The 22,478-nt window shown below is 38.7% G+C and overlaps 1 protein-coding gene across 2 annotated transcripts in view; it reads left to right on the forward strand.

Annotated features, from left to right (window-relative positions):
* LOC137283501 (uncharacterized) overlaps positions 1–20,349 on the forward strand; it is a 123,027-nt gene extending 102,678 nt beyond the window's left edge. The window contains exons 6-8 of one of the 2 annotated variants that reach the window (XM_067815035.1): positions 6,957–7,039; positions 17,600–17,666; positions 20,295–20,349. In XM_067815035.1, coding sequence (XP_067671136.1) covers positions 6,957–7,039; positions 17,600–17,647 — 131 coding nt within the window. In that variant the 3' untranslated portion in view covers positions 17,648–17,666; positions 20,295–20,349. Of the gene's footprint in view, positions 1–6,956; positions 7,040–17,599; positions 17,749–20,294 lie in introns of those variants that run through there. The other variant, XM_067815034.1, reaches the window with a different exon arrangement.
* Positions 20,350–22,478: the final 2,129 nt, after the last annotated feature.

The raw sequence follows: 22,478 nt of genomic DNA on the forward strand, positions 1-22,478 counted from the left end.
ATTTACATCGGGAAAAGTTAATAGCACTGCTCAGAGAATACAAAGATACATTGTTTACAGGTTAGGCAAGGTGAATGACCGTACATTCAAGCTTACACTTAAACCTAATGCAGATTTGAGTAAAGTTACACAGCGTCGCAAGCGGTTTGGTCCTCATATAGATAAGATCGTTAATGAGCAAACTAAATCAATGGTTGATCAAGGTATAGTGGAACCAAGTGCATCAACTATCATTTCACTAATTGTGTTGGTTATGAAGGCTGATAAGAGCTTAAGATTTGTTTGGACCAGAGAAATTTGAATGACCAGTTGCTTGACGAATGTTTTCCTTTAATGACTCCTAATGAGGCACTGATGAGATTTAAACATTCAAAATATTTCAGTGTTCTTGATATGAACTCTGCTTATAACCAGATTGTTCTGGATGAAACATCAAGGCCCTTGACTGCATTTGAAACTTCGTCTGGTGTCTGGCAATTCTCACGTATGTGTTTTGGTTTAAAAACTGCTCCTTTAGCATTCCAATGTACTATGCATCTTGTCCTAAGTGGGTTGTCGAAAGATCACGTTTTGGTGTATCTGGACGATGTGTGTGTCCATTCGTCCACGGCCGATGAACATTGGTCAGTGTTACGTGAGGTGTATGACCGAATGAAGTCTGTCGGGTTGACATTAAAACCGTTCAAGTGTCATTTCTTTATGGATACAATAGAATATCTTGGTTTCTGAATTTCTGCTAGTGGAGTTCTGCAGAATGATCATCCTGTTTGCTATGTTTCAAAAAAGTTATCAAAAACTGAACAGAATTATTCCACTGTGCACAGGGAAGCTTTGGCACTTATCTGGGCAATAAGGAAGTTTAGAGAATATATTTATAGTAGAAAGTTTGTAATTAAAACAGACCACAGACCTTTGACATTTATTATGTCATCAAAATCTGATAAATGTGCAAGATTACTCATTTTGGTGTGATACGTACGTGGAATTTAGCAAGAATGACTGATAAGTCCATTACACAGAGACAAGTGCGAGAATATGTCAGTCAGTGTTCAGCATGCATTGAGGGTCCTCATGCTGTGCCGCGGAGTCCCATTGGTGAAACTCAGACAGCTTCAATACCTTGGCAAATTGTCCACTGTGACTTTGTTGGACCACTCCCTACATCATCGAAAAGTTTTGAGTACGTGTTGACGTGTTTGGATGATCTGACACGTATGGTGTTTGCATTTCCCGTACGATCAGCTACCTCTGCGTCAGCAATGTATGTGCTTGAAAAACTGTTTTCCATCTTTGGACCGCCACTTACTGATAATGGTTCAACTTTCATGTCCGTTGAATTTAAGGATTTCATGGATCATTGGGGTGTTGTGCTCAGTTTTACCCCTATAGCTCGTCCGCAAGCAAATCCAGTGGAAAGGGCACATAGAACTTTGAAGTCATCCATGGTGAAAGCGGCAACCAGTGAAAAGAATTGGGACAAAATGTTACCCGAAATCATGTTGGTTCACAATTCGTGTCCAAACAGAACAATTGGAGTATCACCTTATTTCGCCATGTTTGGTAGATCAAGTGACGTGTGTCGTCTCTACAGTAGTGTTTCTTCTGGAGGGGAGGAAGTAGCAGACATGAGTTGTCTGTGGGAACTGTGTTCAAAGAAATATGTTCAAGCCAAACAGGAACGTCAAGAGGATACGTGTGATAGACAATCGAGAAGCTTTGAAATAGGTGATAATGTTGCAGTTAAAGTTCTAACTGGTTCTAAATCTCATAAGAAACATTTTCAGACAGGTTTTGTTGTGAGTAAAATCTTTGGTGATTTTCTGTGTCGAAATTCCAAAACAGCTGATATGCAAGGTTGTTTGCACCCCAAATGGCGATGCTGGCAGCTATGCCAACATATTGCTCAACTTTGACATGGCCACAAATTCTGAGTTGGCCTGGTAGATTCTCAACCTGTGCTCAGGAAAGCTGTCCATCCTGTACAACCGAGTCTTGAGGTACCGGATGATCCTCAAGGACAAGAGCAACATGATATGGAAGATCTTCCTGACCTCAGTCTCGTTGCAGTGTCGCCTGGGGAGTACCTGACCACCAAGCTGGACATGCAGTCCATGGATGACAACAGGCTGCACAGCAGCAGATGTCACATTGACAACAGGAATCACCATCGAAATCAACAAGAACAAAATGTACATGGAGAGAGTGTGGGTGACGACGGACCCCCAGACATGCACAGACTCAATCCAGGAATGTGTCTGCAGGGCTGGTTGCTTGCTTACCACAACAAACTGAAAGGAGAATCAATGCTGTTCCTCCTGGATGACTGCAATGCCAACAGGGACATTGTGAAAAAGAGAGATGTACTGTTTCACCTGGCTTTCTCAGGCTGAGACACAAAGCACAGCATTTGGACACAGAAATTCAACTCGTACACATATCGAACAATTGAACATTCACACACACATGCATACATACATCAATGGAGAAAATTTTTTAGAGCCTGTGCTGGTACTATAAAGGAACAGACACTTCCCAAAGCCTTGTGAGTTTCGGTTGGGAAAGCCAAAGTCTGGCTCAAAAAACAAACCTACAAGTAGGCCTTGACCACTGTTGATGTCGCCAGTTGCTACAGGGAAGCTGAATTGCTGATGACTGTAGATTCAAACGAAGTTGCCAAAGCCTTGAAACGCATCTACAAATGTATTCACTTGACCTGGCCTGACGTTTCCCAGATGCAATTTCAAGGAACCTTGTCACAGCTACTGGCCAAGAATGATGTTCAGTTGAGACGAGGTGTAGCAGGAGCTCACCGCAACCAAGTCAACCAATGCCTGTTCTTGAAACAGTACTCGCTGGATTTAATCGATCCCAGAAACATGGAATGAGTTGCACATTTGCCAAGAGTGGTGGTTACCATCAACCATGAAGTGGGCATTTTGGGCATTTTGATGCCATCAAAATGAAATCCATTGAATCATCACTGGCGACACATCCTGATAAAACAGAAGAGACACCAATGTGACCATTAAGAGACTGCATAAGCATAAGGTACTTGTACCAGCCAGTCGAATATGAAGGAGACAGCAGAAAATCTGATCCAATATGGTCTATGAAAACGTACAATGTCAACCTGGTTGACATCAAAGACGGCGAACCAAACTTGTGCCAGGAGTATTTGTCAGAGAGGAGTTGATGATTGTACCTAGCGACACCAACCCTTACACATCACTCACTGTGTGATAATAGTTTGCGCGTTGTTGAGGCTGATTATAAGCGCGAATGTTATGCCACGGCTACAACAGAGATGTTTCCCAGTTGACTTCATGCTCACTTCAAAGTCGATATCTTGAAAACTATTCAAAAGATTTTACAATACAACTCAGTAGTGTATAGACAATAGGGGTACCGGATTAGGGCCTTCCCAGAGCCTTGATTTTTTAAATTATGGCTCTGGGAATGACCAAGGCCCGTACCCCTATCGTAAATACTGCTCAGAGTCCTAAAACAATCATACACACAAAGCAAGGAACCTCAGGCAAAATCACCCTAATACTAAGAAGAATTAACCATTAATTTCTGGCATCAACACAAACAAACCCCTTAAAATGAAATATCAAAAAGCACTCAGGATCTACAGTTGATATGGATCCCTGCTCATATTTGCGTGTTGGGCAACAAACGTGTCGACCAAGCACCAAGAACCAAAGCAGCACTTAACTCATTAAGGCCGAGAGATGCGTATGTGCGGCAAATTAATTAGCTTCTCACATCGAGAACCACGTATTCGGGGTAATAAATAGCACCTCTTATTCAGCAAGAGCCGTGTATTGGGGGTAATAAAAAGCACCTCTCATTCGGCGAGAGACTCGCATATGCAGTTTACATTTTAAAGTCATATTTTACCTATTATTTCAATCAATTTAGCAGTAATGATCACAGATTAGCTTTTCTTACGTACGAGAGAGGTTACTTTCTGTGTTAATCAGAATTATTAATGTGTTTTGATAACAATTGCTTGCAATGTCGGGGGCTTATACAGGCAAATGAACACATGTCTGCGAGAAAGGGGATTATGAGATGTTATAGGAGGTAAGTGTTTGTTACTCGCCATTTGGAATGAATACTAAGATACTCTGTTTGCACATTGATTGAATTAACGGTGACAAGGTTACGAAACCTTCTTCTAAATTAAATCTTTCATTCATTCGTTGTAATAGTTCATATAATGAATCGTATACATAAATAGCAATACTGTATTACACCCACGTTCATGTAGATTTGAAATAAACCAAGTTACTAATTTAGACCTAACTCATTTGCAACTATTGATTTTTAAAGTTGACAATAATACATAATCGAATATGAAGTGATAACTCTTGCATATACTCATAATATACATATATAGTACACATAAACCATACAAAAGTAACTGGGCCATTTTGTTCAAGCTGTTTCATGTTGATTTGAAATGTGATTTTTCAATGCATTTTACATAAGCATTGTGTAAGAAACGTTTGTATTTGATCTCTGTAATTATCTTATCCAGTGTAATGATCACGTGCATCAGATCCATCGTCAAAAAAAGGAGGATAATATATCAGTTACGGAATTGATGCGTATAATCATTCAATCAGACAACACTAAATGAGATATATGAACACCTCTTTCAACCTCAAAATAACAGCCTCTGGCCGAATGCATGTCCAGGTAAAGTTTTGTCCCGTGACAAGTGTAAAACAAACCAATGCACTGTTACATCATTGGACAACCTGTTTTGTGGAATAACGCCCGTTGTCAATCTTCTGAACCTAGTTTGCTTTCGAAACAAATATAAGTAAGCCTATCTTCCTAAATATTTGGGGAGATTCAACTACAAGTGTATGCATAACAATAAATCAGTATCGTGTAACTTTTTTGAATTCTATAATACATGTACTTGAATTATGATATTTATTCGTAACATTGTGCAGATTATATTGAAATGTTCAGCAATCCATTATGTTTGATGTACAAGTAGTGTGCACAAATTGTATATGCTAATAAATACTATCTCTACTCAATTGTTGGATTGGGTTATCCGGGGTAAAAATAATCGGATTGTAGCACTTTGAGCGCTTCAAAGAAAAATTTGTCAAAGTGCTTGTTAGTCCTACGTGTACATTTCAGGCATCCTTACGATTATGTATGTTCACGATACACAAACTTTTTCATGATAGCTAGAGTTGATAAAGCCGAAATCCAGCATATTGATTGGTCAACGATCTAACCAATAGTCAATCTGTATCCAAGCTGTCTAGTGACCGAACGTGCTCTTCAAAAATTTAGCCCACGCCCCATCACTTGTCATTTCCTGTGTGACAGGTATCTCATGATATGATTGGTGATAGATAACAAATTAGCCTCAATATTGAACAGTTGAGATACAAAATGTCCTATTCCAGAACTTTGATTATGCCCATCCCATGACCTTTTGTCTTATGTATGTGCAAAGAATAGCATTATACAATATGTATACATGTATGTTCATGTGATAACATATATTTTCTGCGTTAAATCTAGATGAACCAAAGTGACAAACTGTGAATCTGTTCCATGTACGTCACACACTAAGTTATTAGTAGTTACCTTAAAATATTCAGTATACACTAGCAACGTATCAGCGAAGACGCTTCTTTCATAGAAGATTATTAGGCATGTGCGTAAATTCTCCTTTACTGCCATTGACATAGATGTTTTGAACAATTTAACCTCACACAATGATATGAGAGGGAGAATTTGTTTAAGTATGTCTTACATACAAAGAGTACAAACGTGTTAAGAAAATACACATGCACACGCCACCAAAAGTCTACAAGAGAAAGTGCAGTAAAATTATGTAAAACGTTACATATATGACATGTATTCACTCCTGCTTTCTTTCAACATATACCTTTACAACGCAATACGTCTTGCTCGTATGACGAGAGTTTCCTGTAATCTCTGAAACCTGCCAGGGATATCAGGCGTGAATAGCCCTAATTAGTCTCGCCACAGCCAGCCAGACAATCAGCAGGGGGTTCCAGGTATTGAGCAGTGAAGTGGCTCTCGGTCTTAATGAGTTAAACTCCCAGAATTTAACTTAAATATACCATTATCTAAAAACAAAATTAAAAAAAAAACATCTTCTTAAAGTGACAAAGTAAATACCAATGTACAAAATAAAAGAAGAAAATCTGATCCAAAACCACTACATAACTCCTACATATTCTACCATGACCAACAACAACTTGAAACATGCCCCTTTAAAGGGTTGCCATGCTTTTGGTCAAGTCAGTCTCTTTCAATCAAACACTATATGGCCTGGTGGTACTTAAATACTTAAAATATGTATCATATCAGAAAGTTCATGTAAAATGTCCAAAACAACAAGATCACCATCACAGTAATCATCATCATCATCATCATCATCATCATCATCATCATCATCATCATGTGCCCCCAAAGTTACATATTTATTTCAAACCATACATTATACACAATGCTAGGTATTGGGGTTTTTTTTAACAATGAATTTGTATTTGTGAGCTTCAGATACTTGTATTTTGATAGAAAATCTGACTGTTTGTTGTCACGTGATGTTTGTTGGCTTTGTGTGGTATGTTACAATAGTTTAGTTGGTTCAGCATGTTTTCCCACAATATTCTCTTTTTTCTTTATCATATTGCCTTTTATAGTAGTGGTACTTAGCAAACTTTTATTTGTTTATTTCCATGACGAGGTGCTAATGCACATGCAAATCTGATGGTATATGTTGTCAAGTGAAACAAGCCACTTGTTCAAAGTATTACCTTCTTAGGTTAGATTTTTTGTTTACTTATACTGCAGAAAATATTTGGAGACTTTTGCTAAGTGATGCATTTTAATGTGTTCACTTCATATTACGGTGAACTAAAGTACAGTGACACTATTTGTTATAGAATATCAGCACACCTGCATGGGAGAAACTGAAACTTTGAACTTGGATGCACCAAAGAGTCCCAAAAGTCACGTTGGTTGCATAGTAAGTATGGCTGGTAATCTGAAGAAGCTCAGCATAAAGTTTGATCATGATTTGATTTCAGATTATGCCTGAATTCGATCTCTGTTGTTGCACTTTGTTTTTTAACCCCTGTAACCCTAGGGGGTATTAAAATGGACCCTGTGCATGTGTGTCCATTCACATTTATCTTTACTTTCAAATCATTCAGTATTTCATCACCAGACTTGACACATAAATAGATCTAGTGGTGAACCCCTGCCTTTTGGTAGTTTTGGATTTCTTAATAAAATGGGGTTTTCCATTTTTGTGCAAAGTAATTTTGAAGATCGAAGTAATCAGTGTCTGAACTACTGAATTAATCATTGTGTTTCTATCACATATTTGTAAGAGCTTCTTTGCCATGTTCACAACAGATGCTAGAAATAATCAAGTATGCTGAAGGTAAATGGGAGCATTGGATTTTCAGGGGTTTTTTTTCACAAAATAGAATCAGAACAGTGGTGAAAATGTTAGCAAGAGGTTTTTGTTTCTTGAAGAGATGTTTATATTTACTTGTGGGCGCATCATTAGAGTAGTAAAGTTATGAAGTCTGTCATGTGCTTGCCCCAGGGCAGTGTTATGCTTCTTCACACAACCATGATGGTGTAGGATCAGTTGTAGGTTGTGATATCAGCAATGTAATGATTTACAAGAATTGTTCCACGTATTCCATAATATATGTTTCTAGACTGTTGTGACAGGTTAAGGCCCACCTTGCCTGATGTGAGTCTGTTTAATCTCTTCTACAATTTAAGCAAGGGGATGTTCAAGGACACCAAACTGTGATTTGGTGACCTACTTCCACCAGCAGGGATTTACAGGCTGCAAATGGACAAACACAATTTATTCACGCATCCATAGAGACGCAGAAAGTCTTAATACTTTTTGTGAAAATCTTATTTAAGTAACAATAAGTTATCACTGAGTTTGCAGTTTAATGGAGGTAATAATTTATGTGACGATCATGATATACAATACAATAACTGTATGAATAATTAAGAAATACAGTTCGCTGTAATAATACACACTTTCGCCCAGAATTATTAGGAGTAAAAATGTGAGGGTGCTTGGGTCTGAGGACCTTAACTTTATAATATTTCAGGCGTCCTCGTGCTTTAGTAGTTCAGGGCAAAAGTGTGCTTTAGTGCACTATACTTGGTGGTAAAGCAAACTCTATTTGTTCAAGGATTAAATTTAGAGTAAGGATTAATCTAAGGCGAAAACAAACAATGCTGTTGGTGACCTAAATTAAAAATCCTCGCCTGACACACTGTTCCTTTGACATGTCTGCCACCCTACGATAAACAGAAGTTACCACACAAAACAGATGATAAAACAGTATGATGACAGTCTACGTTCAGGTTAAATATCTTCTCCAGAATATTTTAATTACATCTATGATTAATGTATACCATATGGGGAAATATGAACGCTGCATTTCTACTACCAACATAAGTTTAGATACATACATACATAGTACATACTGATGAACTGGCTAATGTACTGTCGTAAAAAGGAAAAAAAATGTGTTTTTCACATTGATCTCTACATTTTATGTTGTTGATATGTGAAAGTGTGTAATATCTATTAAACTGAGTTTAATTACACTTAGCCTAATTACACTTCCAGTGGTAGGGAGATAGGAAATGTAATAAAACGGCTTTGCTGAGGAGATATTAGTGCAGAAATGAGAAATGTCCAAATTAACTTCATTTAAACAGACCATGGCTTTATGCAAACTAGTGTGCGATGATATTGTATTACAAAGGAAACTTTTTAAAATGCCCAGAGTTATATTGTAAACATTCCCTCTGGATTATGGTTGCCAGTTTTCCTGTTGGTGACACAGTTATAGAGAGTGAAGAAATTAAAATTTTTCCTGTAATAGCTTTCCCTAGTCGTGTACCTAAATTTCTACATGGTTATCTCCTTAGTTTTGGAGACTAAGTTCTCGCAGTCTTTGCATGACTGATGAAAAATCTCATGCTTACCAAGCCAAATAGATCTCTCCAGCTCCTTAACTCACAATGCGGCATACGTGTATGACTCCAGGGGCGGAAATAACCCATTGCCTGATATCCCATTACAGTGTTTTGGGGTTTTTTTTGTTGGGCAAGCAAATGTATAGATCATGCTCTACCGGTGTCCAGTTGACTTTCCAATGTCAGATATGTTGTATATTTAAAGTTCATCAAGAAATTATCAACATATTCCTTCAATTACTCGCCAGGTCTCATTCGTTTTGCTCAGAAAAATATAATTTAGAGTTATCTTTCTTAGTTCCTAGCACATGCGCATATCATTTTCATACAAGCTCCTTGACATCGCTAGTCCATGCTTGCAACCTTATAACCTTGACATGCAGTGTTGTGGGTTTGTTAGATATTTTTATTGTCAGCTCCATACATTGACTTCGCTGTGCATGTTGGTGATCTCAATAAAACTACTTGCGCAGTTGTGAGTTTGTTTGAATTCTTGGTGAACCATTTCCAGTAACATGATTTTGTCTACTTCAACATCGGGATGTCAAAACAACACTCACTTGATGGGTTTGGTTTTAAAGAAAATGATGTAAATATAGACAAGAACAAACTGTATGATAATGAAAAGAGGAAATGTAAATTCCAAGCAATGTGGACTGAAGCGTAGCCATGGTTTAGGTACAATGAAGAGAAAGATCTCATAGCATGTGCAGTTTGTTATAAATACCCCTCAATTTCATTTGGAAGGCAGAATACAATTCTGGAAGGGACTTTCTGAGTTTAGGATTGATTATTTTAAATCACACAGTGCATCTGATGTTCAGAGAGAATGTGAAATTTTTGACAAACGCAATGTGAACTTACAAAATGGGGCATCCAGCGACGCAACTAGCAGTTGTGGCAAGGAGGGCAGTAAATCTAGTAGTCAGTCAGTGGCATTTCCCTTACTCAAGGCATTAAGAAACTTGGATATAACTGTCTATGGGAAATTGGAAAAACAGCGTTTCACATAGCTAAACAAGGGAAACCTCTGGGTAATTTTGAAGTTACCCCCTACTTACTTGAATGTGTAAATGCTGACGTTGGCAATTCGAACAGGAATTGTGCCAAAGAATTTGTCAAATCAATCGCTGAATCACTTAAAGGGAACTTTATCAATGACATATTAAGGACAAAATTTTGATGGGGCCACCCGTAATGATGGGCAAGAGAAGTGGAATATCTGTCAAAGTTCTCACTGTTGCAAACTATGTTGTCCCAATACACCGTGTTGTGCACAAGTTAGAGCTAGCTGTTCTTGATGTTGTTAAACATTTGCCACAGATTACAAAATCTGAGGAAACACGAAAACAGATCTTCAAGTTCCACAATGAGGAGGGAGGTGTGATCCATTGCTGGGTTAGGTCAAACAAGTACGATGGCTAGCTAGAAAGAAAAGGGCAGTTCAAGCACAGAAGTTACAAAACTGTCATATTACATGTAGAGAGTGAGACAACAGGTAATTCAGAAAACAGTGCAAAGGCAAGAGGCATGTTAAACCAAATGAAAACACTATATTTAATCAAGATTATGCACATTCTTTTAGATATATTATCCATACTTACTGACATGTCACTGATTTTCCAAACTGAAGACCTCCTGATCAGAGTGGTCTATAGTGTGCTGGAGGGATTTACGAGGGTTGGCTGAAAAGTTCTAAGCCTCACTGTGAAAAAAAGTTACAAAGTCCACGTTTGTAATTTATTTTTCTACATAGTCCCCTTCCAAGTTAACACACTTTTGTCAGCGATGCTGCAAGGCCCGAATCCCGGTCAGGAAGAAATCTTCTTCAGCTACCCTAAAAAAATCAGTCACAGCGGAAATGACGTCATCATTACTTGCAAAATGGCGACCGGTGAGTTCCTTTTTCATTTTGGGGAACAGGTGGAAGTCAGAAGGAGCCAAATCAGGTGAATAAGGAGGATGGTCAATGAGTTCAAAGCCACAATCGCGGATTGTTGACATGGCCACCACCGATTTGTGAACAGGCGCATTGTCTTGGTGGACGAGGACACCTTTAGCGATCATCCCTCAACGTTTGGCTTTGATTGCTTCTCGCAACTGGTTCAGTAGATCAGCATAGTATCTGCCGTTGATAGTTTGACCTTTTTCAAGATAATCAATGAGCAGAATACCCCTGGAATCCCAAAAGACTGATGCCATCACCTTTCCAGCTGAAGGAACAGACTTGGCTTTCTTTGGAGCTGGTGAATCAGGATGCTTCCACTGTTTTGACTGTAGTTTTGTTTCTGGTTGAAAGTGATGTATCCAGGTCTCATCCATGGTTACAAATCGTGCCACAAAATCATCGGGATCTGCTTCAAAACGACGCAAATTGTCAAGGGACGTCTGGAACCTGACATGTTTCTGTTCTGCTGTCAAGAGCTTTGGCACCCATCTTGCAGAAACTTTAGTCATTCCTAATTCGTTGGTGATAATATGCTCAACCCTCTCATGAGAGATGCCCACTACACTAGCAATATGTCGAGTAGTCAATCGTCGATCATCCATCAACATATCGAGCACTCGCGTGATGTTTTCTGGAGTGGTTGCTGTTGAAGGCCTTCCTGAGCGTGGGTCATCATCAAGGCTTTGTCTGCCACGCTTAAATTCTGCAGCCCACTTCTTTACAGAGGAAAATGAAGGAGCATCATCCCCTAGAGTGGAGACCATGTCAGCATGTATCTGTGTTGGGGACATCCCTTTCTTTTGCAAGTACTTGATGACTGCCCTGTATTCAGTTTTGCCCATTTCTGATGATTTCAGAGGGTAGGTTTACCAAAAGAGCTGTAGTTGAGATAAAACTATTAGTACGTTTGTTGTTCTTGTGTCTATGATTCACTAAATGATTGTCCTCATTGGTGGCAAACACCTGTCTCTACCTGGTGGGGAAAAAACCACTCAGGCTGAGAACTTTTCAGCCAACCCTCGTAGTCTCAAGTTTGTGAGTCTGAAGGTTGATCCAATCAACTTAGGAGAACACATCAAGTGTTTCTGTGACAAATATCAGCCACATTCTTTAGAACTTGATGGACTTAAACTCAAAGGTAGACATGAAAGAAGACACATTGTTTTCTTTAATTTTCTATTTAAAGTAACTGTAAGAATATGTGAGGGTTATCCCATTGCCACACACTGTGTCTCATTAACTCTCATATATGAATGTTAGTCATTAAATGAGCAACATTATCAGATTAAAGAATTATGTTGAATGAACATAACATTTATCACATTTTAGTTTATCTGTACCAAACAGAATAATTAAATTATCAAATAAACAGGAACACATAAATTTCACACAAATACACACAGTCATGTTACTTTTATAGCTAGTGATAGTATCATACACCAATATGATGACCAGTATAGCAAGATATTGAATTTAATAGGTAGTGTATTGTTTTTTTCAAACTCATATACTTTGAATCATTACACACTCACTTTGTCAGAATGAAATGGTCATCATAATTCTGTCAATATATTGTACAAGTGGTACAGTGGAAAAATTATCAGGGCAAGTGTTTTATTGTACCAGTGTACAGTAGCACTTTGAAAGTTGTTTTCACCCATGCTAGGTCCCAAGGTCAAGTTTCATACCCTGTAGGGTGTCGTGATGCTCTATGTGGCTCAGTCCAACATCTTCTACGTCCTGAAGATGGGTCACCAATCCCCACGGCAGGAGACGCTAAGGCTTTGAGCTGGAGGGACACAGTCCCTGGCTGTCAACCCTTAGGGATCAACTCCCAAGCCAGCTTGCCTGCTTAGCTGGCTATTGTCTCTCGCTTAGGTGATTTGGTGTCCCCAGCACTGCATGGTCTAAATCCTGTTAGCAGGGTTAAAGTGATCCGTATGGGTGCTACTCAGCCATTATTCAACTCCGATTCCATGGCAAAAACACAGTATGGAGTAGCTAGCCCTTCAGGGAATGCAATGGATGGAGCTCCTGCTAGCTCTAGGGGTAGAGCCTGAGGGGTCCTTTCAATCCTCAAGGGCTAGCAAGTTTTGACTCCATACCAAATGCTCATTTTATGCCTCATGATTTGGATCTGTCCCTGGGTTTGGAGTTGGATTTCAGTTTTGTTCAGCTGGTAATTCTCTCTCCAGTAGGGAGTTTTCTTGTTGTCTAGCACAGTATTACAAAAATTGGGAGCAAATTACAAAAGACACATGGATTCTGTCAGAGTTTTTCCTACCTTTGACCAGGATCAGTCACCAATCACTTGTCATCCAAGCGGCTGCAGATTTCTTATTCAAGGTCATCTTTGGATTGCTGCCGAGAAAGCTATACATCAATTATTGGAAAAGCAAGTAATAGTAGAGATACCCCCCCCCACACAGGACAGTTATGATGGGTTCTATTCTCCCGTCTTCCTTGTTCCCAAGAAAGACATGACAGAGATGTCCATGATAACAGATTTGAAAATCCCCAACAAGAAGTTCCTACAGAAACCACCAAAATTCAAGATGGAATCTTTGAGCAATTTCTGCTAATTCACCCGGAAGCAAAATTTGTAAGCACGGACCTCAAGGACGCTTATCTTCATGTGCCTGTACAACCTCGGTCATCATTCTCCATGCTGGTTGCACCAGCAAAGGCTTTCTCCCAAGGTGCGAGTAGGTATTCAGGGCAAAGTCCACAGATAACAGAGACTACCATTCCAAGATGAATGGTGCGGTTTTCCTCAATTGGGTTAAGGAGAAGTCTTTTATCATAACCATACCACAGTGTGCAGGTCCTCGACAGTAAAGCCCCGACATCAAACAGTTGAAAAGGTGATATGATGTCATGGCTCAACAAATTTCAGATCGCACAGCCTTCAACGGCAGCAAAGCCTCAACTATATGAGGTCATAAAACCCCACAAAGGTGAACCTTTCTACAAAGTTGACAATTACATAAAAAGTAAGGGTCACAATATTCTGCGACTACCACCCTATCACTGTGACCTAAACCCCATTGAAATGATATGGGGTATTGTCAAAGGAAATGTGCCAGATCAAACACAACTTTTGGATTAGATGTTGTGTTTAAGGAATCCTTACCAAACTCACGACTGAAACTTTGCAAAACTGTGTCAACAAGCAGCTAACATCATTGAACAAGGTTACTGGTCTCAGGATGTTGTGGTAATTTTGTACAGTGATAAAATTTGCAGTAGTGACTGTAGTGTGAACCGGAAGTGAGATCATATAACCAGAAGTGACGTCATGGGACTGGAAGATGTCAGAAACAATTATTCTGGACTGCAAGAGGTTTCAGAGTTAAGTAGGATCTTGTCAGTAATTATGGATTAATTCTGCTATAGATCAAATAATTCCCTGACGCGTGTTTAGCGCGAAGCAGGGGATATAGTATTAGGTTCCGTAGGTATTAGGTTTGGTGACCTTGACCTTCATTACAGGGACTTTAACCTTTTACCCTTGTCAGAAATATATCTCAAGAACCATTCTCAAAAGTTTCAACAGCATATTCAACACCAGTGACAGTTCTTGTTTCTCTCGAAATACCTCAGAATCTTCTTGCGCTATAACATCCTGTTCTAGAAATAGGTTGACAAGATGATATGGTGGTGGGAATATTGAACAGGTAGGTACCTAAGTCATAGTTCTCCCAAAAAGGAAAATTTTGGATTCCAAAGTATGGTGGTATTCCTATGCTTCCTCATTCACTGGGGCCCTCCATCCTTATGTGGGATCCTGGCAACCATAATCCATAGGGAATCTTTACGACATGAGCAACAATTATGGATAATGAGAGTAATTATTAGTAAAGATACCACTGGTTTATGGAATCTAGAAGCGTCCCTTACGTCCCCACAAAGTGTATAAAGAAAACATAGTTAAAAAAAAAAAAAGAAAGAAAAAATTAAGAGGGTTTTTAGCAAACATTGCTGTGATGTAACCATGTGATAACCATGTAGAAATTTAGACTTACCACTGGGATAGCTGCTGCTTAGAAGTATAACCAGGACATTTAGAGTTGGAATTTTGTTCTCTTTCATTCTGTGCATCTGTGTTTCCCACAGGAAACTGGCAACCATAATCCAGAGGTAGTTTTACTAATAATTAGTAACAATATCCGTAATTACTCCATTTGAAATGAGACTTTGCTTCATTATAAATGATGGAGTCGCACTATCACTGGAAAATGAAACAGGTAGGAGGGGTCATCTCAAAGCAAAACCATGACATGTGTGGCAGATGATGGTTGGGGTAGGACTCAGGGATAAAAGATATCAGCGAATATATGATAATCACTTAGGGGAATTAAACTGTGGAAGTACATAACAATTTACGCATAATATCGAGCCCTGTCAGTCCTCGGGTGGTCATGCTACCTATATATTTTGAGGCATTTAATACGATGTTTTTCTGTGGGTATCAGGTATCATACTCTTTAACATATCTCAGCAGAAATATTAAGAATGAAAGACACATAAGATGTTATCACATGGAAAAGCACAACATCTTTGAGATGGCCCCTTGTGCCACATGTGCAGCGTAAGCATTTCTTGCCAGGTGAGCCGATGGTCCGTTCTCATAACTGTCTGAACAACCTAATTGTCATCTGTGGTCTGATTTATTTTCAGCAGCTAGTCATATATTTTCTAATTTTTCCCCGATTTTGCGAGTAAGCATACTTTTCTTGGTAACCTTTTACATATCCCTCTGAATGCCCAGTTAGACCAAAGTGACTTATTTTGACACATCCTGTTTTCAGTTCTGTAAATTTTACGGATACAAAGTAACATCTTCTTTCTTTTTCCGACAGTACTTTAGTCAAGTGACATTCCATATTTGCATTGTTGGAATGTAAACATTGCGAATGTTACCGTGTCGGTGAAAACTGTGAGATATTTTATCCATCGATATAACATAAATGTAATGTTTCCACAAGAGATGTGTGCTGAGTGAGTCAACTGTAAACCAGGAAACAGGATGGAATGGAGTAGTTTACAGTAGGAGTCTGTAGAAGGCAATGACAACTGACATGCATCGTAACATTTACATTTGGATGGAATGCAAAAGTGTTTGATTACAAGGGGGCAGACTAGAATGGGGCAGTGATGCCAACACATGGGACTCCCATTTGTTGTTTGGGATCCCTGAAAATTAAGAGCAAATTCAGGACTCAAGGTAAATCTCTGAGCTGGGTAGGGATTTTGAAAATAAGAAGCAAAATGCAACGTGTCACAGCATACTAATGTTCAGTAAACTCCTAAGGTTCCTAACCGTTAATAAATGATATTAGGTATTTAAAGTTTTTGGTAAAAATACACGAGTTTCGTAAAAACAATTTGACACACTCGCGAGTGTGTTAATTTCTTTATCATTCATTTGTATCTAACTTTTCATTTCTAAATAACTCCACGCAAAACGAAATCAGCTGTTGTCGCTTGACGTAAAGGTCAAGGTTGCATAAGCCTAGAGTGATACGGCACTATGGATGTTAACTCCCTGTGTATTGCTACTAAGAAAAGAGCACGACATATTGACTAGCAACTCTTGCACGAGGACAAAAAATACAAACACATTTAGAATTGAAATGTAATCTTTATCAACTTAAGTAACTGTAAGAATTGTATGACTGGAAACATTGTTAATGGGAAAGATATTCGTCGTCAGAAGAGTCGCTGAGAGTTTGTAACGTCTCGGTCTCACTCACTGCCATAAAGACTTGTCAATTTTGGATGTGGAATGCACTCCATATATTGCACCTCCGAAGATAGTGTGAACAACGTTACTAGACAAGACTTTGCATGTGTTTGTGTACGACATGCATTGGGATGTTAGATTTATTTGGGACAAACTGCCGATGACGGAACGATTGAAGACATGCGACGCGAGCATGTAAACATGACAGGCTGATTTCCAACTTCCCCAGTGGCGTGAATAACTGTTCACACTCTGTACAATTTTATGTCCAGACACTTGCATGATTTGCGTTGGAGCTACGTTATTGTCTTTCAACTTCTGAATCAATTGTTTGCGGGCACTGTGATTAGTTAGCCTGTTGTCAACAGTGACATGTGCTCCACTTGTCGTTATCGAGCCGAGTTTATTTTTACCTTTTCTTGAAATCTCGTATCAATAAACACAGTGTTTGAAAAATTGTTTGTTTGTAACGTTTTGTATTTGATAGGATTTCATTGGTTTGTTCTCGTAGTAGCGAGACTGAACATTCGTAGTAAATCTGTAGTAAAAAGTTATGAATGAAAAAAGGTAGTTCACATTCCAATGGGGTCATGGAGGTCATGGTCGGATAACTGACCAATGAAATTCATTTTAGGGTTTATTACACATGTGCAACATATGATTTTTATGTACTCGGTTATGTTTCACTGTATGGATAATACATGTAAATAGAGATGTGCCATTACTTTTATGCCATTACTTTGGTACATCGCAAAAATGCACCAATACAGCGACATTCCTTGCAATAACAGCATCACCATCTTCTTTCATTTTTTGTGCCCTTAAGACACAGGATTGTCTTGTTCATAATACATTCTATGTTTCAGGTGACTCTGGATTGGGATTCCCTTCTTGAGCCAAAATTGCTGTGTTGACCAGATTCATTCTACACAGGTATTAGTGGATCATCACATAGGTGTATGTTGTATTTTAATTTCAAATGAACAGTGTGTGAATAATAAACATGTTACATAGACATTTGTGTTATTTTGCCCTTCTTGTTTGCATGTTTCAAGTTGTATAAAATAACCCATCACACCATTACCTGTGGGTAATAACCACATATTGACACTTATATAACACTGAAGACCTGCTTGGACCTGCACCTTTACCTTTTCTAGAAGTGGTGGTGTTTGTAGCCTGCTTATTAGACACAAACCCCAGTTTCCAATTTCCCAAATATATTACAAAATGGGTACAATGTGTGAAGCCAATTTCTACTGCTTCCTGGCATGTTTTTTTGTTGTTGTTGTTTTCTTGGATAGGAACAGCAAAACTGTATCTCTGAAGTCCTGCATGTTCCCTTTTCAAATGCAGACTGGTTCTATCAGTGATGGTGCAATAAAGCTGTACATGTATATAGTTTATACGCCTAGCACTCCCAATTCTTAATTCTTAGATTGTGACTTCTAAAAAATCTTTACATCGTACATCGACCCATTCATCATGATTAGTGTTTTTGAGAGATCGTGTTTGTATTTTATTAGACCTTTATTTGAGGTTTAAACAGCGACAAACGTTTTCAAAGTGAGCAACTTCATTTTCAAAGTTGTGCACCTCTGCATGGTGAGTTCCTGTCCCATTGATGTCACTGTGGATTCCTTCCACCTTTCCCTTCAAAACCCAAATAAGGAATCAAAATAACATCAGTTGGATCCTGAACAGGGTCTGTCTGCGTAGGGGCACTTTAAAGGCAAGAGCTATGGCAGCCAACGCAATTCCCTTGGAAGAAGTTGCGCAAGATCAATTTTTCATTAATTTCTCCTTAGGGGATTGTGGCTGTTGGGGACTAATCTTTCATTATCATACATTTATTCATGTATCAATCTTCCTATATCTTTTTTTTTTTGCTTTTCTGTATGATGTTGACATTGAGGAAACAGTTCAGCATAAATCCTTTATGAGGTCTCTGTTTTTGGTAAGGAATTTTTTAATTATTTGCTGTCTCCTCTGTTTGATGAGCTGTTGTTTTTTCATCTTCACCGATGTCAGCAAGTCTTGGTTTGAATCTCCTGTTTCACACAGTGATACTTTGTAAGTTCTGCTAAAACCAGGCAGAATTATTACTCAGAGATTTTACTGTCCATGGGCACTTTGGATACATGATTATTGATCATGTTCAGTTTGGCTAGAACTCTGATCTTTTCATGATTCAACGACATGAAATGAAGTAAATAGCTACTCCCACCTATCCAATACCCGGTCACTATTTCCATCCCAAGGACGATGGATGCATCTATGATAGTCGATAAGTAGTCGACACCAGCAGCCCAGAGCACCATTCTGGCTGTCATGAGTGCAATGTCCACACAATCGATAGCATTTATGGCTTGGTGGTACTTGTAATGCGATCCTAGCAGATAAGTCTCCACTATACCCTGGATGCTTCTACGGTTTGGACCAATGATTTTGTTACCTCCCTAGGTTGGCTTTTTATTCAATCAGGTATCTACACTGGGAAGTTGATCTTACCAACCACAAATCACTTTTGCATGTTAAATCAACTAACTGATTAAACTTGGCAATACTGTTGATGCACAAGCACTCTGAAAGAGGTTATGTTACAAACATGTTTTTAAAGTTTTAGACCTGTCTGAGTTGCACTGTGAACGACTTGGCTGTAATGGAGGCATAGCTGATTGGAATGTGAGAATGCAGAGCCAGCAAAGGGAGGTACTGAAATCACTGGTCCAAGCTGTATGTGCATCCAGGGTATAGTGGAAACTTGCCGTAATATGTACCCTGGAGATTATTGAGGATGAGGTCTAACAACTTGCCACCAAACGCTGGGGATATCGTCTGTAAAGGACAAAATATTGATTTTTATTTATTTCACTTTAAATGGCGCAACTGATTAACGATGTAAAGGATTTAGTTAATATTTCCTTAATTTCACTGTTTGAAATGCACCATTACACTGCCATATTAATTAGTAGTAATGGTTAAAAGTTTATTTACATTTCATATTCTTGAATGTTGCATTTCATTTTTGGTATGGTGATCATTTTATGACAACCTAAATGGGAAGGGAGATAATTTCATATAGGTTTGGCAGATTAACCATGTGGTTTGTGCTGCAAGCACATGTGGACCCAGGCATGACACATGTGAAGTCTACAGTATTGGTAAGCCACATATTATTAGCTTATTAGACATGTTCATTGGTGAAATATGTTTGTAAAGGCATCATCTTAACTTGTACAAAACATAATGATAATATTTTTTCATAATTTATGTTTTATTGCTGTTTTGGACTTGACTTATTGAAATTGACTTAGAGTTCAAAATGTGTTCACAAGTGTTCTTTTGGCCTAAAGTTGGTGTTGAAGATGTTTGAAATATTAAGCTTGCTTTTTATGCAATGTAATTAAGTTACTGGTTTATGAAAGTGTTCTACATTTTGTGCTGTAATGTGCATTGTCCGAGGTATATGATATGATGTCAAGACGTTGTAGCTGTTTGACTTTAGGGAAGGAACATAATAGCCATATACTTAAGTATATCCTTTTTGTTTTGTTACAGTCAATCTAACGTTGAAACATTCCACTCATGACCAAGAATAAAGGAAGAACAAGAATACTATTTTTGTTATCAACATCGTCCATTCATCCTTGTTGTTGGGAATTAGGTCACATCGATCGCCAAGGTTTTTTCAGTTGCAAGGTACCCGTGAAGGTCCCGGGGTAGAATAGGCCTTCAGCAACCCATGCTTGCTATAAACGGCGTCTATGCTTGTTGTAAGAGGCGACTATCACGATCGGGTGGTCAGACTCACTGACTTGATTGACACATATCATCGGTTACCAATACATGCATATGGTTCCGACATTCGCACCAAGCTCCGCCCACCTTGGTTACTGTTGCTACGTCCCCCAAGCTTTCGGATGCTGAGCTGTCAAAATGGCGGATACTATAATAGTTGAGGCCGAAAATGTGCGTGCTCGTGCTTTAACTATAATAGTTCAGGGCGAAAGTGTGCTTTATTACACTATACATGGTGGTAGAGCGAACTGTATTTCTTTTCTAAGATGCCGTATTCAATAACTTTTAAGAATAATTTCCTTTAATTTATGGCAGAAAACAAACGACGGTCTCTGTGACCTAAATTAAGAATCCTCGCACAGGGCTAACTGACGCGCTGTTCTTTTGACGTGCCAGCCCCCTACGTTAAGACAAACGTTACTAGAAAAACAAATGATGAACAGTTTGGTGATGGTTTATGTTCGGGTTAAATATCTTCTCTAGATCATTTTAATTACATCTGTGATTCTCTTAAACCATAGAAGGCAATATGACTGCCTCATTTCTACTACCAACGAAAGTTTATATCAGTACATTCAGAGGAAGCTGACACGTCAAGCGACATTCCACGATTGCATTGTGGGAATGTAAACACTTCCAACATTACCGTGTCTCTGTAAGATTTTGAGTCGAACTATGACACATTTTATCCGTCGGAAAACATAAACGTAATGTTTTCGCAGTGATGTTGGCTTTGTGGTGCAACTGCAAACCACGAAACGGGATGCGATGAAGCAGTTTACTGTGGAAGGCTGTACGAGGCGATGGCAGCTGACATCCATCGTGACGTCGGTTACATTATGACGTATTGCAAAAAACTTCGATTACGAGGTGGCAGATTGGAATGGCGCAGTGATGTCAACACATTGGGACGTAATGCGAAAAGTGCACATTATCGTCTGATAAAGTATTGTCGGCGCCTTTGATCTTTCGCCGAAGCATCTTAGAATTGTAGCTCTAAGATCGTTTTGTGCAAGTGGGCCCTGGTGTCGTGTTTGTGAGGGAGTCGGGCTTGATGAAGACCCCATCATTGGCTGAATACCAACATCAACAATCAGCAGGCCGTGAACGCATTGTGGATTTGTCAGATTTATTTCCGGGGTCAAACGAAGCCTCCGAAGCGATGTGGTTCGAATTATGTCGTTCACACTCGCAATATCTATTATACATTGCTGCGATTTGATGAGTACCTTCAACAAAACCATTTTGGTGAAGACAAAAAAAAAAAAAATTGAGGTGGATCAAAGAATGCGATAGGCCTCGCGATCAGTCCATCAGTACCATCGTCCTCGAAACCTACGCCTGCTCAATTAGATGACAACAACTAGAATTTTAAGGCTTTGCAAGTGTTATAAAGAAGGATAATTTTTGTATCTACAAAATTGTTTTTACTTAACGTTTTAGTCAATACTGGGCTTTGATTCTTTAGATCACAAAGCTGAAACGAGACAGGCAAGAAGGCCGTGACACAATGTAAACAAATCTGACAGCGATGTGATTTCGGTTAGGGACGACCAACATGGCAAAACGTTTTACATTAAAGAACAATGTGATGGATATGGTTGCCTTCGATCTTACATATTCTTAAATTTGTCACACATTTTTTTAAGTTAAGTTTCAAAAGCACAATCTGAAGGGCTACTCTGCAATACACTATCTGTTAATAGCTCAAAATATTTTACGAGTAATATTTTTTAGTGAAAGGGACAGTGTAAGCAGATGCCTATCACGTATTATCCAAAATATGAAAAGCATTGAGTGTCTATAAAACCATGCCTTAAATACTTCGGAATTTCCATAAAGAGATGTGGATCAATACAAAAAAAATAGTGACTTTCTGGAATATTGGAGGAAATTAAATAAAATTGTATTTCTTAACTAAGAGAATATTATTTGTTGTAAATT

Source organism: Haliotis asinina, chromosome 5, assembly GCF_037392515.1.
Source record: "Haliotis asinina isolate JCU_RB_2024 chromosome 5, JCU_Hal_asi_v2, whole genome shotgun sequence".
Lineage (NCBI taxonomy): Eukaryota > Metazoa > Mollusca > Gastropoda > Lepetellida > Haliotidae > Haliotis > Haliotis asinina.